At 44.0% G+C, this 27164-nt stretch overlaps 1 protein-coding gene across 7 annotated transcripts in view; it reads right to left on the bottom strand.

Annotated features, from left to right (window-relative positions):
• Nucleotides 1-27164, bottom strand: part of DEPDC5 (DEP domain containing 5) — a 105284-nt gene that overhangs the window by 40861 nt on the left and 37259 nt on the right. For 2 of the 7 annotated variants that reach the window (XM_012731084.1, XM_012731086.1), the window contains exons 21-31: nt 24937-25157; nt 21552-21758; nt 19821-19956; nt 18831-18928; nt 11504-11569; nt 8227-8383; nt 7610-7770; nt 3974-4091; nt 3359-3526; nt 1965-2184; nt 422-555 (exon numbers count right to left, since the gene is read on the bottom strand). In XM_012731084.1, coding sequence (XP_012586538.1) covers nt 422-555; nt 1965-2184; nt 3359-3526; nt 3974-4091; nt 7610-7770; nt 8227-8383; nt 11504-11569; nt 18831-18928; nt 19821-19956; nt 21552-21758; nt 24937-25157 — 1686 coding nt within the window. Of the gene's footprint in view, nt 1-421; nt 556-1964; nt 2185-3358; nt 3527-3973; nt 4092-7609; nt 7771-8226; nt 8411-11503; nt 11570-18830; nt 18929-19820; nt 19957-21551; nt 21759-24936; nt 25158-27164 lie in introns of all 7 variants that reach the window. The other 5 variants (XM_012731085.1, XM_012731083.1, XM_004690933.2 and 2 more) reach the window with 5 other exon arrangements.

Genomic DNA, 27164 nt, shown 5'->3' with positions numbered 1-27164 from the left:
CTGTTCCCCACTCTGTCTCTGGTGAAGCCTCTCACCGCCCCTGAGCCTCTGGCCTGTACCCCAGTTCTGTATGCACAATAAATAAATCTTTAGAAAAAAAAAAAAATGGGGGGGGTGGTAATTGCACTGGACTGTATGGTGATGGCACATGAGTGATTTGGTGATGGGAAGCCCACAGAGATTACAACTGAGATGGAAAAAGGCACAAAATGATGTAAAAATAAACATAAAAAAAATAAAGTTTCACAGCATGCTGGAAAAAAAAAAAACAACTGTGGATAAAACCAAATTCATCTGTAGCTCAAATTAAGCCCCATACTGCAAGTATGGCCTATTTCAAGCTCACACTTATCAGGTATTACACCTTAGTTTTCTTTTCATGCACTGAAACCCTCGGACCTAGAGAGAAGCCCAGACTTACTTCTGACTGGCCTCCATCTCCAACAGGGCAGACAGAGCTGAGGTTCCCTTCTTCCCAACTGGAGGTCCAGTTGACTCGAGGGGGTGCGTGGAAATGGGCCCAGGCATTTGCAAGCCTTTCATAGCAGTCCCTTTCTAAAAAAGGAAGAAGAGACAGCCATTAGTCCGAGGGAGCGCCCCAGTGACGCCCCAAAGTGTGTGCTACATCTGTCACGCTTCAGGCCTCGGGAATCCAATAAACAGCATTAAAGAACACAGGTTCTCCCTGTTCAGTTGAGTGGCAGGAAGGGGCTTGTCTCTAGAACTGCAGCCCCCAACTGCTTGTTGGACTCAAAACAAACTGCCTTTCTAATCAGTTTTAGGGAATAGATTGTGTTATAACTAATTTACAGAAGAAAGTTAAGTCTCAGACAACTAAAATTTAGCTTATCTCAAATCCCACTAGGGATGGAATTCTCTCTAAAAGTACCTGATCTCAAAACCCAGGTTCTTTCCAGCATACATGCTCTCCTGGAAATGTTTCAAATCACAAGTGGTGTTTGTGAAGAGGCAGCTGGTGTAAGGGAAAGATCACTGAATTTGAAGTTGTAAATGGCAATGAACAAAGAATGGCCAATGATGAACCACCACTCAGCAATTAAAAGGAGTGAACTATCGATACAACGGATGACTTGAATAAATCTCAAAGGTACAGTGCTGACTAAAAGAAGGCAGCCTGGAAAGGGTACATATTATAGGCTTCTACTTGTATGACATTTGGAAAAGCATCAAGTCTAAGTATAGTAATGGTGAGGAACAGACCAGTGGCTGCCAGAGGTAGGGATGGGAGGAGTATGATGATAATTTTTAGGAGTCATGAAGCTATTCTGTAACCTAATTGTGGTAATGGTGATGGCATGGATCTATACATTTGTTAAAATTCATAGACCATAACATACACACCCACATCCACACACAGCCTTTTGCTAGCTGGCGGTGCTCAGACACATCTATGAGCCCTATGCACTCACTGGGCAGTGTGGCTCAATGTCCACGGGTGCTGAAAACTAACAGCGACTGATGTAAGAATCAGTTAACTACTGCTGCTATTACCTTCATAGGCTAATTTCTACTCAGCAATCCAGCACCCCACCACATAAGTAGCTGTGCCCAAAACTGCATCTCTAGAGGAGCGCATGAAGGAACTGTGTCTTCAGGTTGGGAGGGGTAGCCCAGCATGTGTACCCCAGCCCTCCCTCCTTTCCTCTCGTAAGGGGAGAACAACTTATTCTGAATTTAAGATAAATGCTGCACAGTTGTGGAGTAAGTAAACTAGCCAATGAGAGGCCTCTGAAATCGAGGAGACAGTTTCCACATTCAAGATCAAGTTCAGTCCCTCAGGTTTATGGGGACTATAAATGGATGGAAAAGCACATATTGTACAAAAATGATGTAAAAAATATACAAAATATAAAAATACATTATTAAAATAATAAACAAATAAAAATGAGTATTACAACTTAAAATAAAAAAGTTTAGTCCCTGAGGGGCCCAGGAGTCCTCACCCTCATCATGCGATCTGAGCGATGACGCCTGCGGATCCGGTTCAAGCCCTCCACAAAGCGGATGAAGCCATCCAGGAGCTGCCACTCCTCCCCGTCTGCCCGGGGCTTGTCCCCATAGATGTCACAGTGGGCCTCCCCTTCCGTGATGCGCTTGGTGGCCGTGACACAGGCTGGCAGCAGCAGGAAGCGGGTCCTCCAGAACTTCAGAGATTCGATTAAGCTATGGAGGGAAGAAAACAGGGGTGCAGGTGAGGAGAGTAGGTAATATCCGTGCTCCCAATGAACATTTTTAGCCCGCTTCCCACACTCAGTGCAGGCGGGTCCCCCACTCCATGAACACATTATCGCTGACGGCACATCTCGGGTGTCACTTAAAACATAAGTTCTGGTGGGAGAGCATGAAGGCTGAGCTCACTCTGCATCCCAGAGACACCTGGGTTTGTCTATGCACCCAGGCTCAGTGAAGTTGTGGCTTCTTAGCATCACAATCACAGAGCATGCAGAGAAACTAGAAATGAGACACCACAGGTAGTGAGGCATATGCAAACAATGTAAGCTGCACTGACAATCCATCAGAGAGCATATCATCAAGATTTTTGGGGCAACTTTGCATGACAATCTATATGTGAAATTTATTACTTTAAAAACTATCTTTTTTTAACAACTTTATTTTTATTTATGTGTGAAACTGGGTTATAGGTCAAAGGTACAGGGGGTGAGAGGATTCACCAGAGACAGAGTGGGGAGCAGAATGGGTGGACTGACTGAAATACACTGCTCAGGAGAGGTCTACTGTGACATGTGGGTCACCTCCCTGGCCGTGGATCAAACTCATGCCATGGTGATGATAGCACTGAGACTTAGCCTCTAGGCCACCAGGGAGGCCCTAAAACTTATCTTTAAATCCACAATTAACTTGCATGAAATACATCACTCCTGGGCACCCATCACCACCACCCCTCTCATCACTAAACTCTTTTTTAAAAAATATTTATTTATTTATGCATACAGAACTGGGATACAGGCCAGAGGTGCAAGGGGTGGTGAGAGGATTCACTAGAGACAGAGTGGGAAGCAGAACAGGGAGCTTGATGACGTACACTGCTGAGAGGAGCAGTGGGAGAGACAGGAGAGGTCTGCTGTGCCATGTGGGTCACCTCTGGGGCCAGGGATCAAATTTGCACTGAAGCGGCTGCATTAGCTTGCAGTGCTGCGTCCTAACCCATTGCACCACCAGGGAGGGCCCTCATCACTAAACTCTTAACCCAAGACCGATGTGCTTCTGTGCTATGTTTTTCTAAAATAGCTATCATTTTGTATTCAGATTAAAAGGGAAGAAGTGTTAAAGATATACCCAAGGCAGTGAGAATGGAAGTTAAAGTATGTTTTCTAACCTGAAGTCCTCAGAGCCAGCGGAACAGATGTACTGATCTAAGTAATTCCACTTGTACTCCTCCAGCCGTTCATGGGAGAACTCCACCCAACAGGAGACAAACTCGGAGTCTGAGTGGGAAGGGCAGAGGCTGTAGGTGTAGTGAATCTGGGCAGACTCATAAGGGTACCTGAAAAATAAAGGACATGCCCAGAAATCCCAAAGAGAATCTCCCACCTCTTCTCTACACCTGCCTGAATACAGTTAGTGCCGCTCTTGGCGTGCAAGCCAGGACCGCAGCAACCAACTCAGCCCATGGGGCTGGTGGCAATTCTCCAATCTTCTTCAACCTCCTCAGCCTTCTGTCCTCAGTTCTGCACATTTAATTGCATGTTACAAACCAAGCTAAACATTGTAGGTGGAATCAAATCCCTTTTAGAGTAGGTGAGCTACAACTTTAAAGTACCCTAGAAAATAAAACAGTAACTCTAAAAGCAAAGAGCAGCCGCTCAACCCCCACAGGTGGAGTTTTGTGCCACCCACACAGTTCACTGTGCGCAGCACATGCTATAAACGTAAGTTAGCATGTGGATACCACTCAGGACAGAAGCTCAACATTAATCATCCCAGGACTCACTTGGGCAGGTATCGTGTCACTGTGATCATCTTATCCTTCAGCGTCACTTTGTGGAAAGTTCTGCCCATACTCAGCCAGTACTGGTCCTCCTCCTCAGGGCGGTTTCGAGACACGAGGCCTAACAGAGACAAAATCACTTCCTCCAGACAGACGCAGAAAAGGAAAAACAAAGGAAGCAAACACTTCCTGTAGAGAGGCAGGTTCATGGAAAAAAAGTTATTCTTGGTTAAAAAAAAGTCCTGAAGCAAAAAGTCCTGAAGCTGGAGGATTTTTCTGTAACTGAACCTATGTGCAGCTGGTTGGAGCTGAGGGACGCCTGCACCTAGATGACACACTCTAAGTAGAACAGCCTCATGCCTCAGCCTCTGAGAAGGACAGTTCCGGAGCTGCTGTTAGTAAGTCTGAGAGAAGACGCAGGGCTAACATGGAGCTCCACTCCTCCCACACAGGCCCTCACCGCAATGTGGCAACCTGCGCAGGCCCCCGGGGCTCCCACACTGCTCTCTCAAGTTTCAGTCTTAAATGACCATTTCTTTATTTGCTGCAGTTGTTGCTTTTTTCTGCCTTCCCTTCCTAGGCCATTATTGAAATCCTATGAATCATTTAAGGTCACCTTCAAATGCAGCTTCCTCCAGGAAGCTATCAGACCCCATCATCAGTCTAAATTCTATCCCAACATAGCTCCTTCTGGGCGTCTCAAGTCCTTACAAACTAAAAGTTCCAGGAAGCTAGGGCCCAAATCTGGTTTGCATTTGCATTTTTATTAGTACCTGAGAAAGTGCCTTGCCCACAGAAGGGATGAGAACATTTCAGTAAAACTGATTAGAATAGGAAAGAGGAAAATAATGAGCCTGAGGGTAACTGCTTAGGGAGATGGGAGGGCCACAGCACCACCCAGGATCTGGACAGAATACCCCTCTACCTTGGGGCAGTCATCTCCCAGGGCTGCAGCCTGCAGTTAGCACCTCTAAAGCCCTGGGACACCTGTACCTCATTCCTGCTCCCTCCCTGCCTCTGACTGCAGGGTAGTTGGCCTCAGCAGCCAACTTCTACCTCTACACCAATCACACACAGTTCCTGCCCTCTGCCCTGCTCAGCCTCCCTCAGTGCATCTGCTCTGGCATCCTCAAGGGGCCCTGCTTTTTCTCAGGCCCTACTCTCCAGGCCTAGGGGTATCAGCAGGACTACTGGATAACTAACTGCAAACTTTCAAGAGTCAGAGTGCCACAGTGAACATCTGCGCCAAAACAAGATTCCCATGATCTTGTTCAGGTGGGCACATCCGTGGTGGCAGGAGAATGGGCATGATCAGAAGAAGAGAGGACAGTGGAAGCTGAAAGGATTTTCACTGTCATACAGAAACTTTGCAGATGCCGCCAAGGGAGCAACAGGCAGGTTGCCTACTGAGAAACTCCAGCTTAATTCCAACTCTTTCATTTGCTCACTCTCAATCGTCTCCTTGACATCCAAGGAGACAAGCATGATGGAGCACAGAGTGAGCAGAGACTGCCAGAGACGACAGGAGGTCCTGGCCTCATAGGACCTTGGGTACCAAAACTCTAGTCTCACTTCCTATAAGTAGAAAGAGGGCTTCCACCCACCCAGCATTCCTGCGTTTATGCCACAGACACCGTGCTGGTCTTCAGGAAGACAATGCCAAGGGATAATGCTCGCGCCCATCTCGCTCCCTCAGGAAGACAATGCCAAGGGATAATGCTCGCGCCCATCTCGCTCCCTCAGGAAGACAATGCCAAGGGATAATGCTCGCGCCCATCTCGCTCCCTCAGGAAGACAATGCTATGGGATAATGCTCATGCCCATCTAGCATGGTAGCTGGTTTCTCATTAGGTGAAACCAGTTATTCCCATCTTCACCTTGTAGAGCACTGTCCACAATCAGTTTAAAGTCTGTTTGCCTGCAGACTGTAAACTCTGGGGGCAGGATCTTGCTCACAACTGGTATTCAATAAATCTGATCAGCATGGAGCATAGGCTCACTTACGATAGCCGCTTTTCTAATAATTATAACAGTACCACTCTGCCACTACAGACTTAAAAGGGATTAAATTTACCAAAAGAGAAAAACAGGCAGAAAGGACATAGTAAGGCAAGAAGTCTCTGATCAAGTATCTGACATGATACTTCATGAATCAAACAGAACAGAATTGAATGCTCATGGAATTTCGGACATCAATCAGCTATTCCAAGAAAAGTAAGTGGGCAGCATGGGCAGGGCCAATGAGATCAAAGGTGAATTTATCCCACTACTCTTGGTATAAATAATAAAATCCTTCACAATGCCTGAGACCAGGATCTCCTGACACCCCTGGCCCAGTCTCTGCTCACTCACTATGCTCCATCATGTTTGCATCCTTTTGGGTACCCAGCAGGTATCACAATGCCCTCTGCCACAGGGCTTTTGCACACCACCTGATTGTCTCATTGCTTCTATCCCCACTCTCTGCTCCCAACTTGTTTCTCCTAATTACTCCTGCACATACTTCAGGTCTTCACACTCAAACATTTCCTTCTCCATTAGGCCATATCAGGTCCCATCTTAAATGTTCTCACCGACTCTCAATTTTTCCTTTATACAGTTTCACACTATGTGATAATACAGAGTAAGAGCTTCAAAAACACTGTTGAATACATAAGCATATTTATTGACTCATATCACTGTTTGCCAGGCACAGTGGTTTCTATTGTGGAGAATAAAAAGGTCAGTCGGAAACAGCCCTGGCACTCAAAGAGGTTAGCACTGAGTAGAATCTGGAATATGAATTGATGGCAACATGTGATAAATGTGACAAGGGGCTTTCAAAGAAAATCCACTGAGAATTCAGACTTCATTGTTAAGAACCAGGCCTGGACTGGATGACCATAAAGCTCCCTCTTTTCTAATCACAGGTTCACACTGCACTAATGAATCCAGAGATGAGCTGAGGTTTCAGAGTTGGGTAATTAGGGAATTGGGGGGTCGTGTTAGCTATGAGAAGAAAGTAGACAGTTGCTCATTGATTGTTCCAGGAAGTGACTGTTACTTTCTTGTTCCAGGCACCCTCACTTAATTCTCTGCCTTTTTTAAAAACAAATTCTCCAGAGCCTGGCTCTAACTTAATCAGTGTCATGACCTCTGTCATTTATTAGCCTCTGTTACTCAGACACCCCATTCTTGCTTCATGTCATTAAATTCAGTGACAAACAAGACAAAGATGAATTTAGAATAGGAAAAAAAGAACAATTGTGAACTTAAGGCTTAGGTAGCATCTGAGAATCTTCTGTGTGTCAAGTATTAGGCTAGAAATAAATTAAGGTTTCTGGGTCTAGAATATTTATTGTGGGCTTTGACAGTTCAGTCCTAGTTCAGCTGCCTCTACTCCTCAGTACTGCCCAAACCAGGTAGGAATTTTGAAGTCCGTCCTATCCTCTTCCTTAAAAGGAGAACTGATGACTGAAGACAGTATTGAAAATAAATCTGCTTCTAATGGAGACTATTCTTCATGAAAAGTAAAATTTAGAGAGGAAAATTTTGTGCTGAAAAACATGTACTCCGAATTTACCTAATGCCCTGTGCTCTTAAGAACCCCCACAAGTTTCCTAGCAAAGGGGCAATGTAAGCCCAAGGAAACAAACTCACCTCGGCTATAGAGCGGGCTGCTGCTCAGCGGGGGCGGGGCGGCCGGGTTGGGTTTCTGCGCCTTGGGCTGCACTATGATCTGGTAGCCCTGCATGAGACGCTGGCAGATGAACTCTTCAAACACCTGCTGGGCTGTCATCTGCACACCCTCTTCATCTCTTCTGAAAAAGCAAATGATTGTTCACTCCAGTACACTTGGCCCAGGACTCAGTGATACTCCTGCATCCTCAGTCCCTTCTTCTCCATTGCTTCGTCACCACACAAGCATCCCTGGTAGCCATTCAAATTACTAACAACTCGTAAACCAGCTTTGAGAGAAATGATCAATTCAAAGAGGTGAAAAAAGAAGGCAGATAATTTGATGCCCAGTTATCTTAGAAAAGATCAGATTTCATGTGCTTGGAACAACTGCATGAAGAAATGTAAGAAAGGATTAATGAGGAGAAATGGTTAAAGGGACCAAGTCAATGGAATTCTAAAGAACAAATGAGAAATTTCTGTATTATTAAAAGCTCCTAAAATAAAAGGACACAGGTTTGAAAAGTCAGTGTTCACACAAATACCTAACATATCCAGACCCCTCCTAGAGCCAGCTGAGTGCATCCCCTGACACCAACCTGTCCATGTCCGCTTCCGGGAGGAGGTCGTAACAGCCCTCTGTGTAGTCATTCTGCAGGCCCTGGCGGTCGGGGAAGTAGTCGGTGGTGAGGGGGAGGCACGCCGGAGTAGTGAGAGACTTCCAGTCCACTCCCACTGTGCAACAGAAGCCTGGCACTACAGGGGGAGCAGACAGTGTCAGAACTGCCTCATGTAACGGGGAGAAAGGTATACGTGGTGACCATGGTAGGTGTGGGCATGGGTAGGGAGTAGGGAGGGACAGAAGAGACATGGGTTGGGGGGAGTTCAGTGAAAGGTGATAAAATTGCCAGGAAAAGGAGGGAAAAGAGGAAAGGGGGTCGGGAAGGGAGAAAGAGAAAGAAACAGAGTTTGTTAGACAATGCAGTGCACGTGCTTATCCAATCCCATCATGCAAATGGGATTCACAGCTGATACTTTTCATTTTCTGCTGGTTTTCAGCTACAGCCGCAATGCCAGTGAGGTTACTGCAGGGCAGGCAGTTACACTTTGAAGCAAATCAACATTCCAATAGCAGAAGAAGCCAGAGCCCCTACAGAGGACTGTAGAGAGGCTGGGTGGGAAGAGGAGAGCTCAGTTGGATTTTGAGGTGAACAGTACATGGCAGCAGAATTCAGGAATACTTTTAGAACTGCGAAAACAAGTCACAGATCCAGAGGATGGGAAGGGAAATTAAGGAAGGATGTCTGGGAAGCTATGAAACTGGAATTTTAACAGATAGAGTTTGATAACCTATAAATCAAAACTGTGCCCCATGGAATGGACCTGACCATGTGGTCTGTCTGGAATTGCCTGCTCTCTCGGTTTTAAACTGGGCTTCTCCATACCAGCTCCACTGATTTCTCGACTGGGTAAGTCTCTGTGCTGGGGGCTGTCCTGTGCAATCACAGTGAGCAGCATCCCTAGACTCTACTCATGAAAACTAGCCAGGCCCCCTGGCTGTGGTATAGCCCATCCTCTCATCAGCTCTCACGCTGCCTCCAAGAGCAGGTGTGGTAGAGACCAGCCCCTTTAAAGCCGTGGCCAAGTCCAACTTCCCAGAGGTGACAGGGCCAGAAGCTTCTCTGCTCAGAGGTCTACACACCACTACCCAGTATAAATAGTTCCACTGAGTCTGGAGTTTAAGGACACGAGCACCTGTGTGTTAAGGCACAGCAGGAAATGTGCCCGTGTAGGCTCACTGCTTTGGGTGAAACGTCACCTCCCAAAAGGCCTAAGTTGAGAGGTATTTTTGTTTGTTTGAATTTTATTGTAAGAATCCTTAACATACACTCTGCCTTCTTAAATTTTTCAATGTTCCACACACCATTGTTAACTTAAGCCGAGTGTTGTACCAGATGCCAACAGAACTTTGTCCTCTTGAATCAGTGATGCTTTATGCCCAGTGAGTCGCAAATGTCATTCCTCCTTCCCCCCAAGCACCATCCCACTCTCTGATTTGACAAGTCTAACTGTTATCTCATGAGTACTTCAGGAATTCAAAATATAGCCCAGAACAGCTTAGTTAAGCACCCCAGTTTAGCTAAATGGCGGACAAGAATGCATTTGTTCTGCTTCCTGATTAAATCCATGGGCAAAAGGAAGAGGCCTGATCAAAGCCACAGTGGGAGAGCCAGATGCAGAAGACAGCTGTATCTTTACACCCTCCTCTATCACTCTGACCCTTACTGGCTTTCTGACCTTCAGGATTGTGGCAATATGTTAGAAATGCTTTCTTTCTTTCTTTTTTATTAAAGGTTTATTTATTTGTGCATACAGAACTGGGGTGCAGGCCAGAGGTGCAGGGGCGGTGAGAGGATTCACCATAGACAGAGTGGGAAGCGGAAACAGGCCAACTGACGAAGTACACTGCTGAGAGGAGCAGCAGGTGGGTCAGGAGAGGTCTGCCACACCATGTTGGTCACCTCCGGGGCAGGTGGGGATCAAACTCATGCAGAAGTGGCTTTAGCTTCTTAGTGCCGCGCCTCAAACCGCTGCGCCACCAGGGAGGGCCTAGAAATGCCTTCCTCTAGGCACATACCAAGATGCAAAGAATCTAATGCCTGGTCCAAAATCCTATGGTGATAGATTCTTAATTTAATGATGTTCTTTCTTTCCCTGGTAAGAGGGTGGTTTCTTTTCTAACTCTGGTCTCTTCAAGCCCAACAAAGAAGGCCTTTGAGGAGGTTCCACTTCAGAAACATTAACAACAATGATAAACATAGACTATAAAGCTAAAACTGGGATTGTAGAGAAGAGACAGGCTTATTTTTTTAATTTCTTATTTTGTTCCAGTACCATGCTGTTTTATTTATTATTGCTTTTAAGTATAACTATAAGCCCAGAAGTATGATACCACCATTTCTCCCCCATTTTTTCCTATTTTTTAAAAATAATATAATAGTTTATTTTTTACATCATTTTATGAGAAACAGGCTCATTTTTACATTGAGGTCAGTTTCCTGGAAAATAGCCAATCTGCCAACCATACTTTGGAGAATATATTCCCAGAGCATGAGCTGCAAAAAAAATACAGCTACTGTACCACATGTTATATCAGCATTGTATGCTATTGTTAAAAAACTAGAGACCACCCAAGTCGTCTAGTAAGAAATAACTATTTAAAACAGGATATAGTACTATGTTCAATAATGCCATTAAACTTGACTGATACAAGGGACTGAAGAAATAGTGAAAGAATTATTAAGTTTATTGTAAGTAGAGACAGGGAGTCTGTGATGTATCTTTATGGGTCATGGCTGAATAAAATAAGGTCTATCTGAGGGTAAGATTTTTTTCCGTATTTTGCTATTAACATAGTTAGGTGCTCTCTTATTTCACACCTATTTTCAGTAGACAAGGATGATCAAAATAAATGTAACATATCCCAATATTCTCAGCTACAGATATGCAAACAGTCCCAGCTCTTATTGTTGCTTTTTGACTTTCACCTGGAGCCACCTGTAGGCGTGAAATGGCTAAGATTAGCTCAGGACTGGCATATGGGTCTCACAGGAATTCCATGACCATTCCCATGTGTTCTGGAATCACATTCTGAGACAGGTCACTTGGCTACATTCCTCTCACTTTCCACTGGAGAGGCTAGAGTCTTCCCTCACTACATCATCTTCTAGCACTCCAGAACTTCCAGAATGGACTTTCAAACCGTTCTCTTGCCATAGGGCTTCCTTTTTGCTTTCTCAGCTCTAATCACCCCCCCCCCTCCCCCCCCCCCCTCCCCCCCCCCCCCCTCCCCCGGTCAACCATCTCCCCTCTTACTTGGGTCTGGAGAGGTAGAAACACTGTCTTCAAGAGAATCTTTATTCTGGGTCCTGGGATTCATACCTATAGGAAGATGAAAAGTTTGTTTCAATGAAGTTCTTTCTGCAAGGAAGTTCTGACCAGTTATGGCTGAAAAAGCCCAAAACTATAGCTAAAAATAAAAATGTGAACCAAGTACAAATTCTGTGCTGAGTATTTCAAATAATACAAAAAAATCAATCAAAGAAAAAAAAGTGCAATCTAAAATTTGGGAGTGAGCCAGAACTGTATGCTGAGGTCATAAATACCATTCTCTGTTCACGCACACACAGCGCACACAGCGCACAGCGCACACAGAACACACAGCGCACAGCGCACACACAGCGCGCACACAGCGCGCACAGCACACACAGCGCTCAGCGCACACACAGCGCACAGCGCGCACAGCGCTCAGCGCGCACAGCACAGCGCGCAGAGCACAGCGTGCACAGCGCACAGCGCGCACAGCGCGCACAGCGCACAGCGCGCACAGCGCGCACAGCGCACAGCGCGCACCGCAAAACCAACACACCACTTTGCTTAAGAAAACAGCATATTTCAATGTCAACTAACTGGAGCAATCTTAGCAAATATGAAATGACCTATTTAAATTTAGTTCACTCAATAGTCACCCTTATCTTCTGTGATTTTCTTTCCCAAATCACGGCTTTCTGTAACATGACACAGGACTGCTTTAAGAGAAAAACAATGACTTTACCTATAATTGGGCTCAAAGGAAAGAAAGGAAGATTGTTTGAAAAGCAACTTACTGACAAAAATAGGACTAATTTACAACACATATATCAATATTTAACTTTCAAAACACAGGTAACTATTAGACGATCATGATGCTGTCACCAGCAGCGATCTCCAAGAGGAAAGAAAGCCAGAGGAGGTGGTTGGTAAGTGGCAACAGATACTTGTGATTTTTTGCTCTACATACCTTTGTGTCATGAATCTTTTATATAACAAAAATAAATCCTCTGTGAAATCTCTGAAAAGATAAACTACAACTTAGGAGAGAACATTTGAAAATTATAAATCTGGCAAAAGATTTGTATCCGTAATGTAGAATAAATCCTGAAAACTAGTGAGAAAAGGGAGAAAGCCTCAACCAGACACTTCATCAAGCAATCTCTACAGAAGGCAAATAAGCACATAAAACGATTCCTTTCCAAGGTTATCTAAAGCACTTCTTCCTAGAGAAAGGAACAACACTACCCACTGTATACACAGTTAGAGGAACAGAGAGTACAAACTGTCTGCCTGGCCTGCCAACTCCCTGGACCCTGCTCAGGAGCAAGGTGAAAACCACGTGAGCAGCAGAGGACAGGCGCTAGTCCGCAAAGCTCACAGTGAAACTCTACAAAGCCAAGAGGGAAACCCACAGAGACACTCCTGTGAGGCATGACTCACATCTGAATCCCATCTAAACAGGAGAAAAAGTGAGTCACGCTCAGAGTACCAGCAGATGGTGCAAACTGTCAAGCCCAGTAGGTGAAGGGAGGGTCACAGAGGAGGCTGTCCTGTTTCCTTTGTTTTTTAATGAAGGAAGGAAATGCTAACTAGTTGTTTGTTTAGACCTTGCCCAAAACAAGGACTTAACATGGATATCACCCTTCATGAGTCAGAACCCAAGCTGATTCCAAACTGTGTTAGGTAGCCGAGGCAGGTAAGATCTTTAAGCCCACTATGCAGATGAAGAACCTAAATATCAGTAAAGGTCAAAGGTAAAAATCAAAAGATCCTGAAATGCAGGGATGGGACTTTGTTCCAGATCATTTTCATCAGACCACATTCCTTCAACTATCATGTCAGTCCTTAACAACAATCACTTGTTCAGATGACATATTAGCACTGGAACTACTCACAGGTTAGCATTCTGTGAGAGGGCTTCCCTGTCAGGCTGTCACCCCACTTGGAGCTGCTTCAAACAGAACTTCAAGTGACTGACAAGCCAGGACTCCCTGATATGAGGTAGGAGAATCACTGTGTTTAAAGGTTTTGTTTCTTTTCTGGCCTTAGCACAAGGCCTAGTGTTCAATAAACATTTCTGTAACAGGCAAGAATTTAGTGACCCTGAAGAAAGGAAATCACAGTCCATGCAGATTGAAGAAGGCTTGAAAGGAAAGTCATTTTAAAATAAGCAAGGTAGAAAAAGGCTGTCCAGGGCCCTCCCTGGTGGTGCAGCAGTTAGGACACAGCACTGCAAGCTAGCTGCAGCCACTTCAGTGCCAGTTCCATCTCCAGTCCCGGAGGTGACCCACATGGCACAGCAGACCTCTCCTGATCTGTGCACAGCTCCCCTCAGCAGTGTACTTTGTCCATCTGCCTATTCTGCTCCCCACTCTAGTGAATCCTCTCATCACCCCTGCATCTCTGGCCTGTACCCCAGCTTTGTATTCATAAATAAATAAATCTTTAGAAACAACAACACAAGGGTACTGGGCAAAGGATGACCCTATTTAACTACATTATCCTGACCAGAAAAAAATTCAGAGCCCACATTTTCTCTAAGAAACCAAATATTCTAGAATGTGCCTATATAACTGAACAGTTGCATACCAATTAAATAATCACAGGGCTCACTCAAGTGCTTCTCACATATGGTGAGAAGGATAAATTCATTTGTCAAATTCATTTGTGTTAAACACTATGCAGATAGAATGAATGAAGATAAGTTCTTTCAGTCTAGTGGAGTGACGGACAAGGTAATAAACAGTGGGAGCAGGATGTGCCAAATAATACCACTGGTTATGTGTATGGAACTATGTGTGTGACAGGGTGGTCCCTAGGAAAAGGGGAAGTTCTAGGTTCCCTGCCCAACCCAGAAGGAGGGTGGAGCTGAGGAGAGAAAAAGAGAAGAGAAGGAGAAGAAGAGAAGGAAGCTGGATGGAGAACAAGAAGGAGACCCGAGGAAACCACATGGAGCAGCAAGCATGTGATGAAGAAACCGTGCTTGTTTCCTGGCCCTGGACTGGTTAAGGCAGATGTGGGTGAGAGACCTGCAGGGAGCCGACTATGGCAGTGTTTATTTTGATTTTGATTTTGCTCTCTTCCTCCCAGATTTGTCTGGCCACTTCTGACCCTTTTCCATGGGTCCTGGCCAGAAGGTGCTTTAGTCTTGTGGTGGGCTTTCAGGCCTTGCTTTGGGCCAATCCCTTTTGGGTTGACTTTTGCCCACGAGGGAATGAGTAACTTCAAGTGTTTGATTTAGAAATTATATTCTTTGTGTTCCGTATTGTATATTCACTGTATTAAAGTCCCTTTTCATTAAAGTTTTATATGTTTTGTCTTGACACAGCGTATGGCAGAACCCACTTAGAGCAGGCAGGTTTGGGGCTTCAGGGGTGTCCTCTCCCCTGTAACAGATTTGGTGTCCTATAACATGTGGAAACACGCCTAACATCTGGAAAGGCATGGTCAGGAGAGACCCACCAGGGAAGACTTCTTAGAGAAAATGTGACTGGAGCTGAATCATAAAGATTTGAGTTGGTGTTTGACAAGCAGAATCAGTGGCTGAAGATATTCCAAAAGCATATTCCATAGAGGAACTTCTCTGTGCAAATGAATATGAGCTCAAGACTATCCTGAGGAGCCATAAGCAATGACTAAGAATATAAAATGTTTGTGTAATAATCAAAATGGTAACAGGTCTCATTTCTTGCACACTCACTATGTGTGCCAGGTATAGCTCTAAGCATTCTATGGGATAGTCACATGTAATTTTCACAACAATCCTCCTCACACATGAAGAAACTGAGATACGCAGAGACTGGGTAAGTGGCCCAAGGCTAACTGCTCATTAGAAGTGATCAGGATTCCATCCTCCGAGTCTAAAGCCTTCCCTTTTCTACATGCAGTCCTCTGTGGAAGTGGAGGCAGGGAAGATACAAAGGCAGGGACCTGCTGACAACTACTAGCATTATCAGCCATGAAGAACCACTGAAGGACTTCATATGTTGGGAGGAGAGGCAGATCAGACTTGTATTTGCAAATAACTCATCAATGATAAATCCAGGAGATAAGTCAGAGGGGAAGTGGGCAAGGTGAGATATCATGGAGAAGACTGTACAACAATCCTAGCTGGAAGTGACAGGGGTCTGAATAAAAGCAATGATGGTGGAATGGAGATGAGAAGTCAGATCCACTACAGTGATGAGCAGAGCAAAGGTGTGTTGGGGAAGAGCAAGAAATCAGTACAGATGTCAATGCTTTAAGGATGGGGGGTGGGGGGTGGGGGTGGGAGGTGTCAATCAATCAGGAAAATCCATCAGGTGACCAGATCTACAGCTCAGGAGCCTAAGAGGGAGAAGGCCGAGTGAAATATCTAGGTTACAGTACATGTTTTTCTGTGTATGAATGCTTAGACTCCATGATGGTGTCATTTGAGGATATTCCCCAAATAAGGCCTCTCAGAAACTTCTCTCTTTATCAGAGTGCATTTGAAAGTTCCAAAAGTACCTTCTGAGAAGTACTGATAACCATCTGGCTATCCAAGGCCAGAATCACTCAAGACTACCGTGGGTCGAGTCTGATGCTTCTACCATTTGAACCCACAATTCCTCCTGCTACAGAGGTCACTGGGGAAACTTGCTCAAGATGAGTCCAATGAGCACCAGAGCAGCCCTCCTCAGTACGACCTTAGAACACAAGAAGATCAAACTTTAGGTTCCTATGAAATGGTTTATTTAGCAAAACAGAAACACTGCCTTCATAATTTTCTGAGGGTGCTTTAAGAATAGGCAAACAAGTAACATTTTCAGCACCCTGATGATAAGGACAATATGTATCTTATTGAAAGCCTCCCTGTTGGTACAGGGGGTTATGTCTCAGCACTATAAAGCTATTGAGAGCTGCTCAGACATGAGTTCCATCTCCAGTTAGGGAGCTGACCCACATGGCACAGCAGACCTCTCCTGTCTGGCCTGCTGCTCCCCTCAGCAGTGTATTTCTTTCTTTTTTAATTTTATAATAGCTTATTTTTACATATTTTTGTGCATTTTCCATCTCAGTTGCAATCCCCTTGGGCTTCCCATCACCAGATCACCGGGTGCCATCACCACAGTCCAGTGCATTTCCCTTCCCCCACTGTTTTTGATCCCATTCACCACTCCATCCCCACAAAATGTCTCTGGTATATAGCTGTTCATCATTATCATTATTTTCTCTCCTGGTCCATTATACTCCTACTATGAGAGAAACCATCCAATATTTTTCCTTTTCCTTCTGGTTTATTTCACTAAGCATGATCTTTTCTAGCTCCATCCATGTTGCTGCAAAAGACATGTGTTTCTTTTTTTTGTTTGCCCCTCAGCAGTATATTTCAACAGATCTACTTGTTCTGCTCCCTATTCTGTCTCTGGTGAATCCTCTCATGACCTTGCACCTCTGGCTGTACCCCAGTTCTTATAAGCATAAATAAAATAAATCATAAAAAAAAGTTAAAAAGTGGGCTCTCCCATGGGGATTACAATTGAGATGAAGAAAAAAAAAATGTGAAAAATGATGTAAAAATAAACTTTTTAATAAAAAAAAAAAAAAAAAAAAAAAAAAGTGGGCTCTCCCTAGTAGCGCAACAGGTTAAAACACAGCACTATGAAGCTCTCCAAAGCCACTGTAGCACAAGTTTGATCCCCGGCCAGAGAGCTAACCCACATGGTGCAGGTCTCCTGACCTACCTGCTGCTCCCCTCAGCAGTACATTTCAGTCTGTCTACCTATTCTGCCCCCCACTCTGTCTCTAGTGAATCCTCTCACACACAATCCACCTCTGGCCTGTACCCCAGTTCTATAAGCATAAATCTCTAAAAAAATGTATCTTATCCCCCAACTTTCAATTTGTTTTTTCATCTAAAATGAAAGGACGGGTGCTTTCTTTGGCATCATGGATACTAAAATTGGGATGATACAGAGAAGATTAGCAGGGCTCCCAGGAGAGGCTGCCATGCAAATTATAAAGCACTCCATTTTTGTCAGCACTATTTACAGTAGCCAATTTATAGAAACCACCAAGTGCCCAAAGAAGAGTGGAAAAAGAAGATTTATATATATAGCTATATATAGCACACACACAGTGGAATACTACTCAGCTATTAAAAAATAAAATTAACCATCTGCAACAACATGGATAGATCTGGAGGGGCTGATGTTAAATGAAGTAAGTCAGAAGGAAAAAAAGACAAATGCTAGAGGATGACACTCATATATGGAATATAAACCAAACCAAGGAACACACGAAGCTAAATGAAAACAAACTCTAGAAGTCTGACTGCAGAATTGAGGCTATCAGAAGGGGGCTGTAAGTAGTATCGGGGGAAAGAGGGAGCAAAGGGCTACATCAGAGGATGATGGATGCTTTGGTGGTAGGTGCGGTGTGGTATCACACCACTGAAGAGGTGTAAGCCTACACACCTAAGTCTTACACAGTGGTGTGAGCCAATGGAACCTCAATTTAAAAAAAAGATGCAATTAAAAAAATAACAAAGTGAGGTCCTCCCTGGTGCTGCAGCAGGTTAAAGCACAGCACTAAGCTAAAGCCACTGCAGCCACAGCTGCTGACCCATCCCAACTCATGCTGCCCTACACCGTTAGGCACCGAGCAGTGCTGCCACAATGAGAACGAGCCGTCTGAGTCAAGACCTCTGGCGACTGACCTGAGGGATTGTTTAGTATCTCTATACTTCTGGGAGCTGAGATGCCCCAACTTTAAGATATATTTAATAACATGCCCTACTAAGATGACTGGATGAGGCAATGAGCATACAAAACATAAAACCTATAGGAAGGTAAGTTCATACTCTTCCCCATCACACAAACTACACTTAGAAACCTCATCTTCAAAGTCCTTCAAACAAAATTCTACCCCTTCAAGTCTGATGTAGATATCCACTTCTTTAAGGAACTACACACCCTTCTCTTTTCTGCACTCATAACTAACATGGTTCTCCTCTGATTATGTTTATGGAAGTGGGTTTGCCCCCCAAACACAGAAAACTAAAAGCTCTTCTAGAGCCAAGCACTATCCCTGGTGCTGGCCCAAACCAAGCTCATGATCAGCTTTCAATCACGACTTACGTGACATGATGATAAATGTGGCGTGACCACCATGTTCTCAGCTAAAAACATAATGTGCAGTTCATTTATAATCCCATGCATTATAAAGCACAGCTTCTAAATAGGTCACCCAAAATTGTGGCTGAAACAAGCTCAAAATAGACATGGTCCTGCTTTTCTGGTTCTCTTGTCATTTCTAGATATGAGTCTGCTCTGAGCATCCCAACTTTGTTACCTCTCAGACTGGTTACCTGCACCACTGTCGCTAAGCAGGTTGACAGAAAGCTCTTCTGTTCCACTGAAGTTCAAGAAGGACATGCCGTCACCAGGCTGGCGGGAAGTGCTGTGCCTGCAAAGAACAGAGCCCGGCCACCTGGCTTAATGCAGATCATCACCTTTTCTCCTGCCTACCCTGTATCCCAGGGGATTTCATTAGAAACAGAACTGAATATTCAGCCGCACAGGATGGCAACCACTGGATCTATCTCAGAGGCCAGCAGGCCTCAGGGCTTGCTTGTTCGCCGCTCTGGCCTCCGTGGCCTGCTCCGCCTCCCCTGGCGCCCCTGCTGCTTTTCCACTGCCATTCAAGATGCCTGCCCGTTCTGTCCCAGCCCTTTTCCTGCCAACTCCACGAGGAGGCTATGAGGTGCGTGAAAAGATAGACAAGTTAATCTGATAAAGCAGAGCAGACCCTGCTACATCCCTAATCTAACCTGTGGGACATTGAAGTGATTTGAAAGGGACCAAAGATGGCTTGCCAAGGCTTAAACAACTTGCTTCCTAAAACGACTCTCTGTAACATGTTCAGAGTTCTGGTTCAAAGAACTGTTTCTATGAACACAGGTTCAAATTCCCTTACATTAACGTCTACAATCAACATTGGAATTTCTCAGCAACCAAAATGACAAGCTATAAACATACTGCCCAAAACACATAGCATATGTATTTCAGCACTTGTTTTTACTTTTGACTGAGGTTTAGCAGAAACTCATGTTTGAGGTTTCCAAGGTGTACTCTGAATGAAAGTGAAAACTAGAGCAGGCCTACGTAACATGTCTGGCACAAATGTCAGGCTTTTTGCTTGCACTCGGCTCACTGAAGGGAGTGACGCTGACTAGCGAAGATGGCCCTGATCTCATGCAGTCCCTTCAAGGCTTACAAACAATATTCTGTCTGTACATTGTCCTGGTTGCCAGAATGCACTCTTGAGGTACCTTCCAGAGTCATGTGCACAACCTCACCTTCCAGCAGCTTCATGATACGCTAACTCCAGCAGCTCCGCAGAGGAGTGAGTTGAGTCCCTCTGCCCGCTGCCCTGCAGCTCCGCCATATTCTGTCGGGTCTGGTGATGGATCTGGATGGCCTCTCCGGATGGTCCTACCCAGACAAAGATCCACTGAGCATCTCTCCCACCTATCTGCTAGTGCTGTGCACTTAACTTCAATCTTCCTTATTTCCAGCTGCTGTGATATGGGTGTTGGAGAGTTAAAAGAAGAGCACACCAGAGAGGAACACAGATACGGCCCTCCAGAACCAGACAGGACATTTCCTCTCCCACTCAGGACTCATCCTTGGCGGTAGCCTCATGTTTGTCAATCTGTTCAGGCTAAAAAGATTTTAGAAGCCTCTATCTCATGACTGTCAACTGAAATGTTGGAGAGAAATACTGAGGTATAAGAGGCAGGAGGGTTAACACAAATGAAACGCGAAGGGAAATACTAAGCGACTATTAAGACATAAAATAATAACTGACTACAAGCAGAGGATGTATTTGTACAAAAAAGGCATCAAGTAGGAGATAAGTCAGAATTAGGAAGATCTAAAATACTTCCTGGAGAAAGAGAAGTTTTAGAGCTGAGTGCTAAACCAGGCTAGCAGGAAAGGAGAGGGCATCTGGTAGAAGAAATGTCAGGTGTGAAATCCCAAGCAGGGATGTGGCAAAACACATGCAGGAGACCACGCAGCTAGCTTAGGAAAGGAAAGAACCTCTGAGATGAGTAGGGGGAAATGGATAGCTGGAGAGCCTGGCCAACGAGGGAGTCAACTGGCAGAGCCCACTGGGCCGGAGAGTAACACGAAGGAAGCGGTGTTCAGAGAGCGCGTTAGTGACGAGTGTGTGATGGAGGGAGGAAAAGCACTGAAAACAAGAACTGAAGGACTGGGAAGAAACAGAACTCAAAGGCAGTAGTGGGGGGCAGTAAGAATGGAAAGACAGAGACACCAGAGGGAAACAAGTCGTGTGAGTAATTACTGCAGAGATACGGGAGACAAAAAGGCAATTAGGATGGACCCCAATTATAGCTCAAAGAACCAGATATATTTCTTACCTACTAAACCTTGAACAGTAAAAGTACCAAAGAAAATAACTAGATGTTTCCAGATGTTCAGCAGGATGGTTTCTATGAAAAACCATGGAGTTGACTCCATCTGCTCCTTCCTAGCCAAGGAAGAGTCCTTTAAGCTGAAGTTTAATTTTAGACACAACTTTATAAAACCTTACCATCATCTTCCCTAAAACAAAACAGATCAAAGTGGATGGATTAGGGAAAACAGAATTTGAAAAAAAAAAGAAACAGGTTTTTTTTCAATTGTCACAGACTCCCCATAGAAGACAAAGTAAGATAGCTCTGCAAAACCAAGACAGAAACATTAATATTCGGAGCTAGAGAAGGAGGAATGAACAGCAGGGGACATCAGCCGTGGGAAGGAAGGCAGGAGGCAAGTGCAGTCCCTCTCTGGTAGAAACGGCAGCTTTAGTCTGGCAAAGCGAGTTCACGTTTACAAAGTCCATTCCCCAGTCTGTCCTCTAGAACTCTGGAAAAGGCAATGTGGGCATGGGGCCCCCATCTTTCAGGTAGGGGTCTGGAGGCGCAGAAGTTAAGATATTTGGTCAGGGTCACACAACTGACTGGTGCTGAGGATAAGGACTATGAGCTCCCAGCCCAGGGCTCTTTCCTAAGCAACCAACTTACCCACAGGAAAAGTGTGCATCCAGCGCCTTCTATTGGATGTGAGCTTCATGGGCATTCGTGAGGGGGCAAAAGGGTTAATCAGTGCCCGCTGCGGCATGTATCCCCCAGGTCTAACGTGCAGCATGGATTCTGCGCTGCCCACGTGGAACCTCCCGGGTGCACTGGAATCTCGCTGCGGTGGCTCCATCATGTTCTCCAGGGCATCTGCTAGGTATTGTGGAGGCACAAGGAGAAAGCACAGAGCCACAATGAAACCAGCATTAGGCAGACCAACTGGCCAACGCTGACAACAATCTTGGACCTCATATGCATCAGGGAGTGAGAGAAATGAGTGAAACTGTCAAACTATGTGAAAATGAAATTCTGAATTAACTTTTTAAATACTTGGGAGAAAGGAGTTCCTAAATGACTGGCCCAGTGAAAGCACAGTTAAACCCAAGGATCACACATTACCAGAGGCCCTAGACTTCAAGCTGGGTACAGTGAATTAATGATAGGACTTGCGCTGTCACCCAAGCGGGTGGAGTGGGAGGAACAATAAAAGTAGACATTTGGTGACTGAAAGGATAGACACTGACAGAGATGTCAGTGTGTTCACTAAACTTGTTGTGATTTTCCTCTTAGGCACACAATGGCACTATAGTTTTCAGGCCCTTTGCAGTGAGACCAAATAACTCAGTTTCAGCAAATGGAACAGAGAGAAGTGGCATGCTTCAACTAAAGATCAAGACCATAATCTGTCTTGGTGCCTCCCTGGTGGCACAGGGATTGAAGGCCAGTATTGTGAGGCTATACGCAGCCACCGCCAGCATGAGTTTGACCCCTGGCCAGGGAGATGACCTACATGGGGCAGCAGATCTCTCATCTTTCCTGTTGTTCCTCTCAGTAGTGTATTTCAGTCAGTCTGCCTGTTCTGTTCCCCACTCCCATCTCTGGTGAATCCTCTCACCCCTACAACTCTGGCCGCTACCCCAGTTCTATTTATGCATAAATAAATAAATCTTTAAAATAAAAACAAATCTGGGTCCACTCTGGTGACAAACTGGGTGAAAGCACAGCACTCAAAACTAACCATAGCCAAAGCTGCTTCAACTGAGTTCGATCCCAGCCAGGGAGCTGACCCACATGGTGCAGCAGACCTCTTCTGTCTCTCCCACTGCTCCCCTCAGCAGTGTACTTTGTCAATCTGCCTGTTCTGCAACCCACTCTGTCCCTGGTGAACCCTCTCACCACTCCTGCATCTCTGGCCTGTATCCCAGTTCTGTACATATAAATAAATAAATAAATAAAACTGTTTTAGCTACTCCTATCAACCCAAAGCCTAGCAAAGATGTATATTAATTAATTATATTAACCAATTATACCAATTAATTGCATTCTATAATTAATATATACTGTTAAATGATATTATCAATTAACACATTCATTAATTTCATAAACTGATGTGCATTAATATTTCTCATTGCAAATTAGTGAACTGATGCTCTGGCTTACCAAATTAAAAGAAATACAGTCTAGTTAGCTATGGAAATAAAAAGGAAAAAGAAATTTACAATGTGAGCACATATTTTAGAGTGAGAAATGGGACTAACGGAAAGTACATGTATGGGAAAAGGGAACTGTTTCTGCGTTACATCAACTGCACGTGGGGGAGAATTCCTAAACATAACAAACAAACAGGAAATGAAGGCCTTCCAGATAGTCAATGAAATGCTTTTTGCCTTTCCCAATAAATTCCAAAGTATCACTGAAAGGCAATGAAATCAATCCTACTATTCAGATAATTTTTATAAAAACTACTTTCAAAGCTATTTAGATTAAATACAATTATTACCTCCTCAGAGAAGTTCTGGCTTTTAGAATAACAAAAGCTTTTAACAGATTTATATTAGCAAAGCTTTTGTTACAGAGCCTTCAAGAATATGTTCAGCAAAATAGGAGTATTACTGTCATACAAATTTAGAAATTTCTAGGTGGGAAAAAGCTAACCTAATTTCAAATGCATTAAAACTCTTCAATAATAAACCTAATTTATGTAGGTAACTAGGTACAGGTTATATTCTCTGCTCACATAATTAAATATCTGCTCCTCTTTCCTTCAGGATTTCCTTTTTTTTCTTCTTCAAGATTTATCTTTATTTATGCATACAAGAGCTGGAGTATAGTTCAGAGGTGGGTAGGGGAGGCGGTGAGAGGCTACACAAGAGACAGAGTGGGGAACAGAACAGGCAGATCTACTGAAATACACTGCTGAGCGGGGCAGCAGGTGAGACAAGAGAGGTCTGCTGTGCCACGTGGGTCAGGTCCCTGGCTGGGAATTGAATTCGTGTTGCAGTGGCTGCTGACAGTTTCATAGTGCTGAGACTGAACCCCTTGCGCCACCAGGGAGGCCCTCCTTTTTAATTCTTTGAACCAGTAAAAACGTCTCTTTTCCAATAACTAAAGTTTTCCTTGGCCCTTGGTGCCTAAAAGATAAAAATGCCCTAGGTCTGACAGCATCCCATCAACATTCTGGGTTAAAGAAAACACTCCCTGCCCTTTGGGAATCCTTCCAGGGCAACAGGAGGCAGCTGCGTGCAGGTATCATTTCTAAATCAGTGATAAGAAGTCAGGAGAGCTATGCTTCCACTTATGTCATGTTCTTGACATAACAAAATTACAGAGAAGGGGATCGATTACTGGAAGAGTGTAGCTATAAAGGGGTGGCGTAAGGGAGCCCTGCAGTGATGGAAGAGTTCTGTACTTTAATACGCTGGTGCTTATACAAATCTACACAAATGATAAAACTGCATGGAAATACATACCCACGTCAATGACTGCAGGAAAAACTGGGGAAATCTACATGAGCTCTGTGGATTACACCAAACTTCAGTTCCTTAGCTTTGATATCATACTATAGTTATGCAAGGTATCACCACTGGGGAAAATGAGATAGGTATAGGGGCATGCCTATCTGTTTTTCTGTGATTTCCCATGAATCCATTAACTTCTTCAAGATCAAAAACTTTGAAAAACAAAACAGGAAAACGCTGTATACTCTCGTGCAGGTACTGCTGGATGAACAGGAAAAACAGAGATGTGCACCTTAGTGAAATTCAGATAACAGGAGAAATCTTAAAGCGGAACAAGGATGCTTTAAGTATGGCACAAATGGAAATACGCAAGTGCTTCTAAGCCCCAGAAAAGCTTTTCATTAACATGTGAAAAGGTATAAAGTTTTAATGGCAGGGAAGAATGGATAGAGCAAAACAATACAATACATACATGTACAGTTATGGCCATTTATAGTCACTGCACTAGTATGGATATAATTAAGACATGAGACATCACCCTGAAACTGGCCATATATCCCCCATCCCTCAGACCAGGAAGGAAACTCTCTGACCTCGAGTGCTGGTGTAGCCCAGAGAGCTGCTGACTTCATACTGGTGCAGGTGGGGATGTGGGATCATCAGGATGTTGGCACTCCTGCCCAGGGAGCTGTCATCAGAAGCCTGGCTCCTTACTTCCTCAGGGGGCAGTGCACGGCTGGCCAGGGAAGGGCTGGATGAGACATCACAGTAGCTCACACTCTTTCGGCTGTGATTCTCCCGCTCTCGCACAGACCTGACAGGTGAGAGCCAAGTCAGCAACAAGCAGAAGCTGCTGTCCTACCTATAATTAAAACGTTAAACCTGTCACCAGCGCCAAGTGAGAAACCCCAATATGATCAGTGTGTGGAAAATACTGCAGGGGGTACTTTGCCTGAGAAATTTGAGATGTTCTTTAAGAAAAGGGGGACGTGACTGATGTTTTCAAATGGCCAAAATCCTAGGATGATGGCTATAAAGAAACACAAGTTTTGGTGTAACCTCGCCTATCTCCTATCACTGAAAATGGGGTAACCAGACATGATACAAAGAGATGCAAGAGAAAGTACAGAGCTCCACTGGAGAAATACATTAAAGAAAAAAAAAAAAGTGTGTGTGTGTGTGTGTGTGTGTGTGTGTGTGTGTGTAGAAAGAGAGAGAGAGAATCTAAACTTAATCAAGCCTCTAGAGATAACTGCTAGTTTACAGGAAATTCAGAGAACAGAAAGCAAGTTAAACATTATAGGGAAATAATGAAGAAAACATTCTATGTGCATGAAAAAAAAGAGTTTATAACCAAATGTAATATGTGCATCTTCATTAGATCCCAATTCAAACAAACCAATAGTACAAACACACCTTTGAGACAATCAGGAAACCTGACTGTGGCCTATCAGAGGCTATTAGTGTTGATTTTGTTAGTAATAAGGGTAATGTGATGACTTCTCTTTTAATTCTTCTTTGTCAAAGACATATACAGAAATATTTACAAGTGAAATAAAAAAGATACCTGCAATTTGTCTCAAAATACTCAAGTAAAACTTAAAATGTGCTGAAAGTGATAAAACAAGGGTTCATTATACACTAAGGGTTCATTATAGCAGTCTCTCTATTTGAGCATGTTTAAACAATTCCTTTTTTAAAAAGTTTTTTTTATTATTATTTTTTATTTTATTAAGAAGTATACCTTTATTTTAAAACATAAAACTCCCTAAGGGGAAAACCTCTGGAAGTGGTAGAAAGAAGGATCAAAAGGAGAGAAGCCCAATGGGGATGTAAAAATCTAGACTAAGAGTCAGCCAGCACTGACAGGCTGCCTCTCTCACATCAGAGCTGTTCTCTTGCCACCTGGAAGGAGATCCTGTTGAAGTAAGTACCAAGGGCTGACTACATATTCCTTATCTCAATACACTGCTCAGCTCAGTGTGGGGGACAGAACACTGATTAACTGGGTCTGTGCCCTCAAGGAACACACAACCTAAGTCTCTAAAAACACTAGGTCCTGCCATCTTTGATTTAGAAAAGAGAAAAGCAAAGGCTTTGGACTATGAAAGCATTTTAAATACTCAGAAGAAGAGTTCTATGTGTAGGGGAGTTGTTCTGAGCTCTGAACATTTCAGAATTGTTCAGATGAAATGAGGGGAAAAGACAGAAGATAGTCACATAGCCAATATAAACTCCTTTGCCACTCTCTGAAGAGATGGAATGTTCTTCCAATTGTTTGTGCTTAGATTCTTGCATATTTACAGAATGTGGAAAACAGACTAATTTAGTCACTGAGGGGGAAAAAACAAGCTGGAACTTTCTCTCACACATTCATAACAGAGTTCTACAGCGTGAACTAAGCATAGGAACCATAAAGCATAAAAACCAAAACTATAAAGCACTAAAAAAAATCTATTTATCTCAAAGCCCAATGTTAGACACAGTACTAGAAGTAAATATATTAGTAAACCTAACTAAGTTATAATTAACCTATTATATGAACAAGTCATCACCATGGAGCAAACTTTAGTAACTGAACAAGTTTCTTATCCTTTGGGACTAACAAATGTAAGACATTCTGTGCTCTAGAATCTACATATATTAACACCAGTCCAGTGAGAAGATTCCAGAATCTCTGAAATGCTTCTCTTGGCAAGGAAAAGCAGAAGAATGCTCTCCTTAGTTGGGAATAATACTTCACAGCAAACACAGCTAATAAAACAGATGGGTTAGACAACCAGAGGACCTGAAAACAGAATCCCTAATAATCCACATGGTA

The sequence above is a fragment of the Condylura cristata genome, unplaced genomic scaffold, assembly GCF_000260355.1.
Source record: "Condylura cristata isolate star-nosed mole 26May11 unplaced genomic scaffold, ConCri1.0 scaffold00029, whole genome shotgun sequence".
NCBI classification, from domain to species: Eukaryota; Metazoa; Chordata; class Mammalia; order Eulipotyphla; family Talpidae; genus Condylura; species Condylura cristata.
This window is presented reverse-complemented; position numbering and strand designations above follow the sequence as displayed.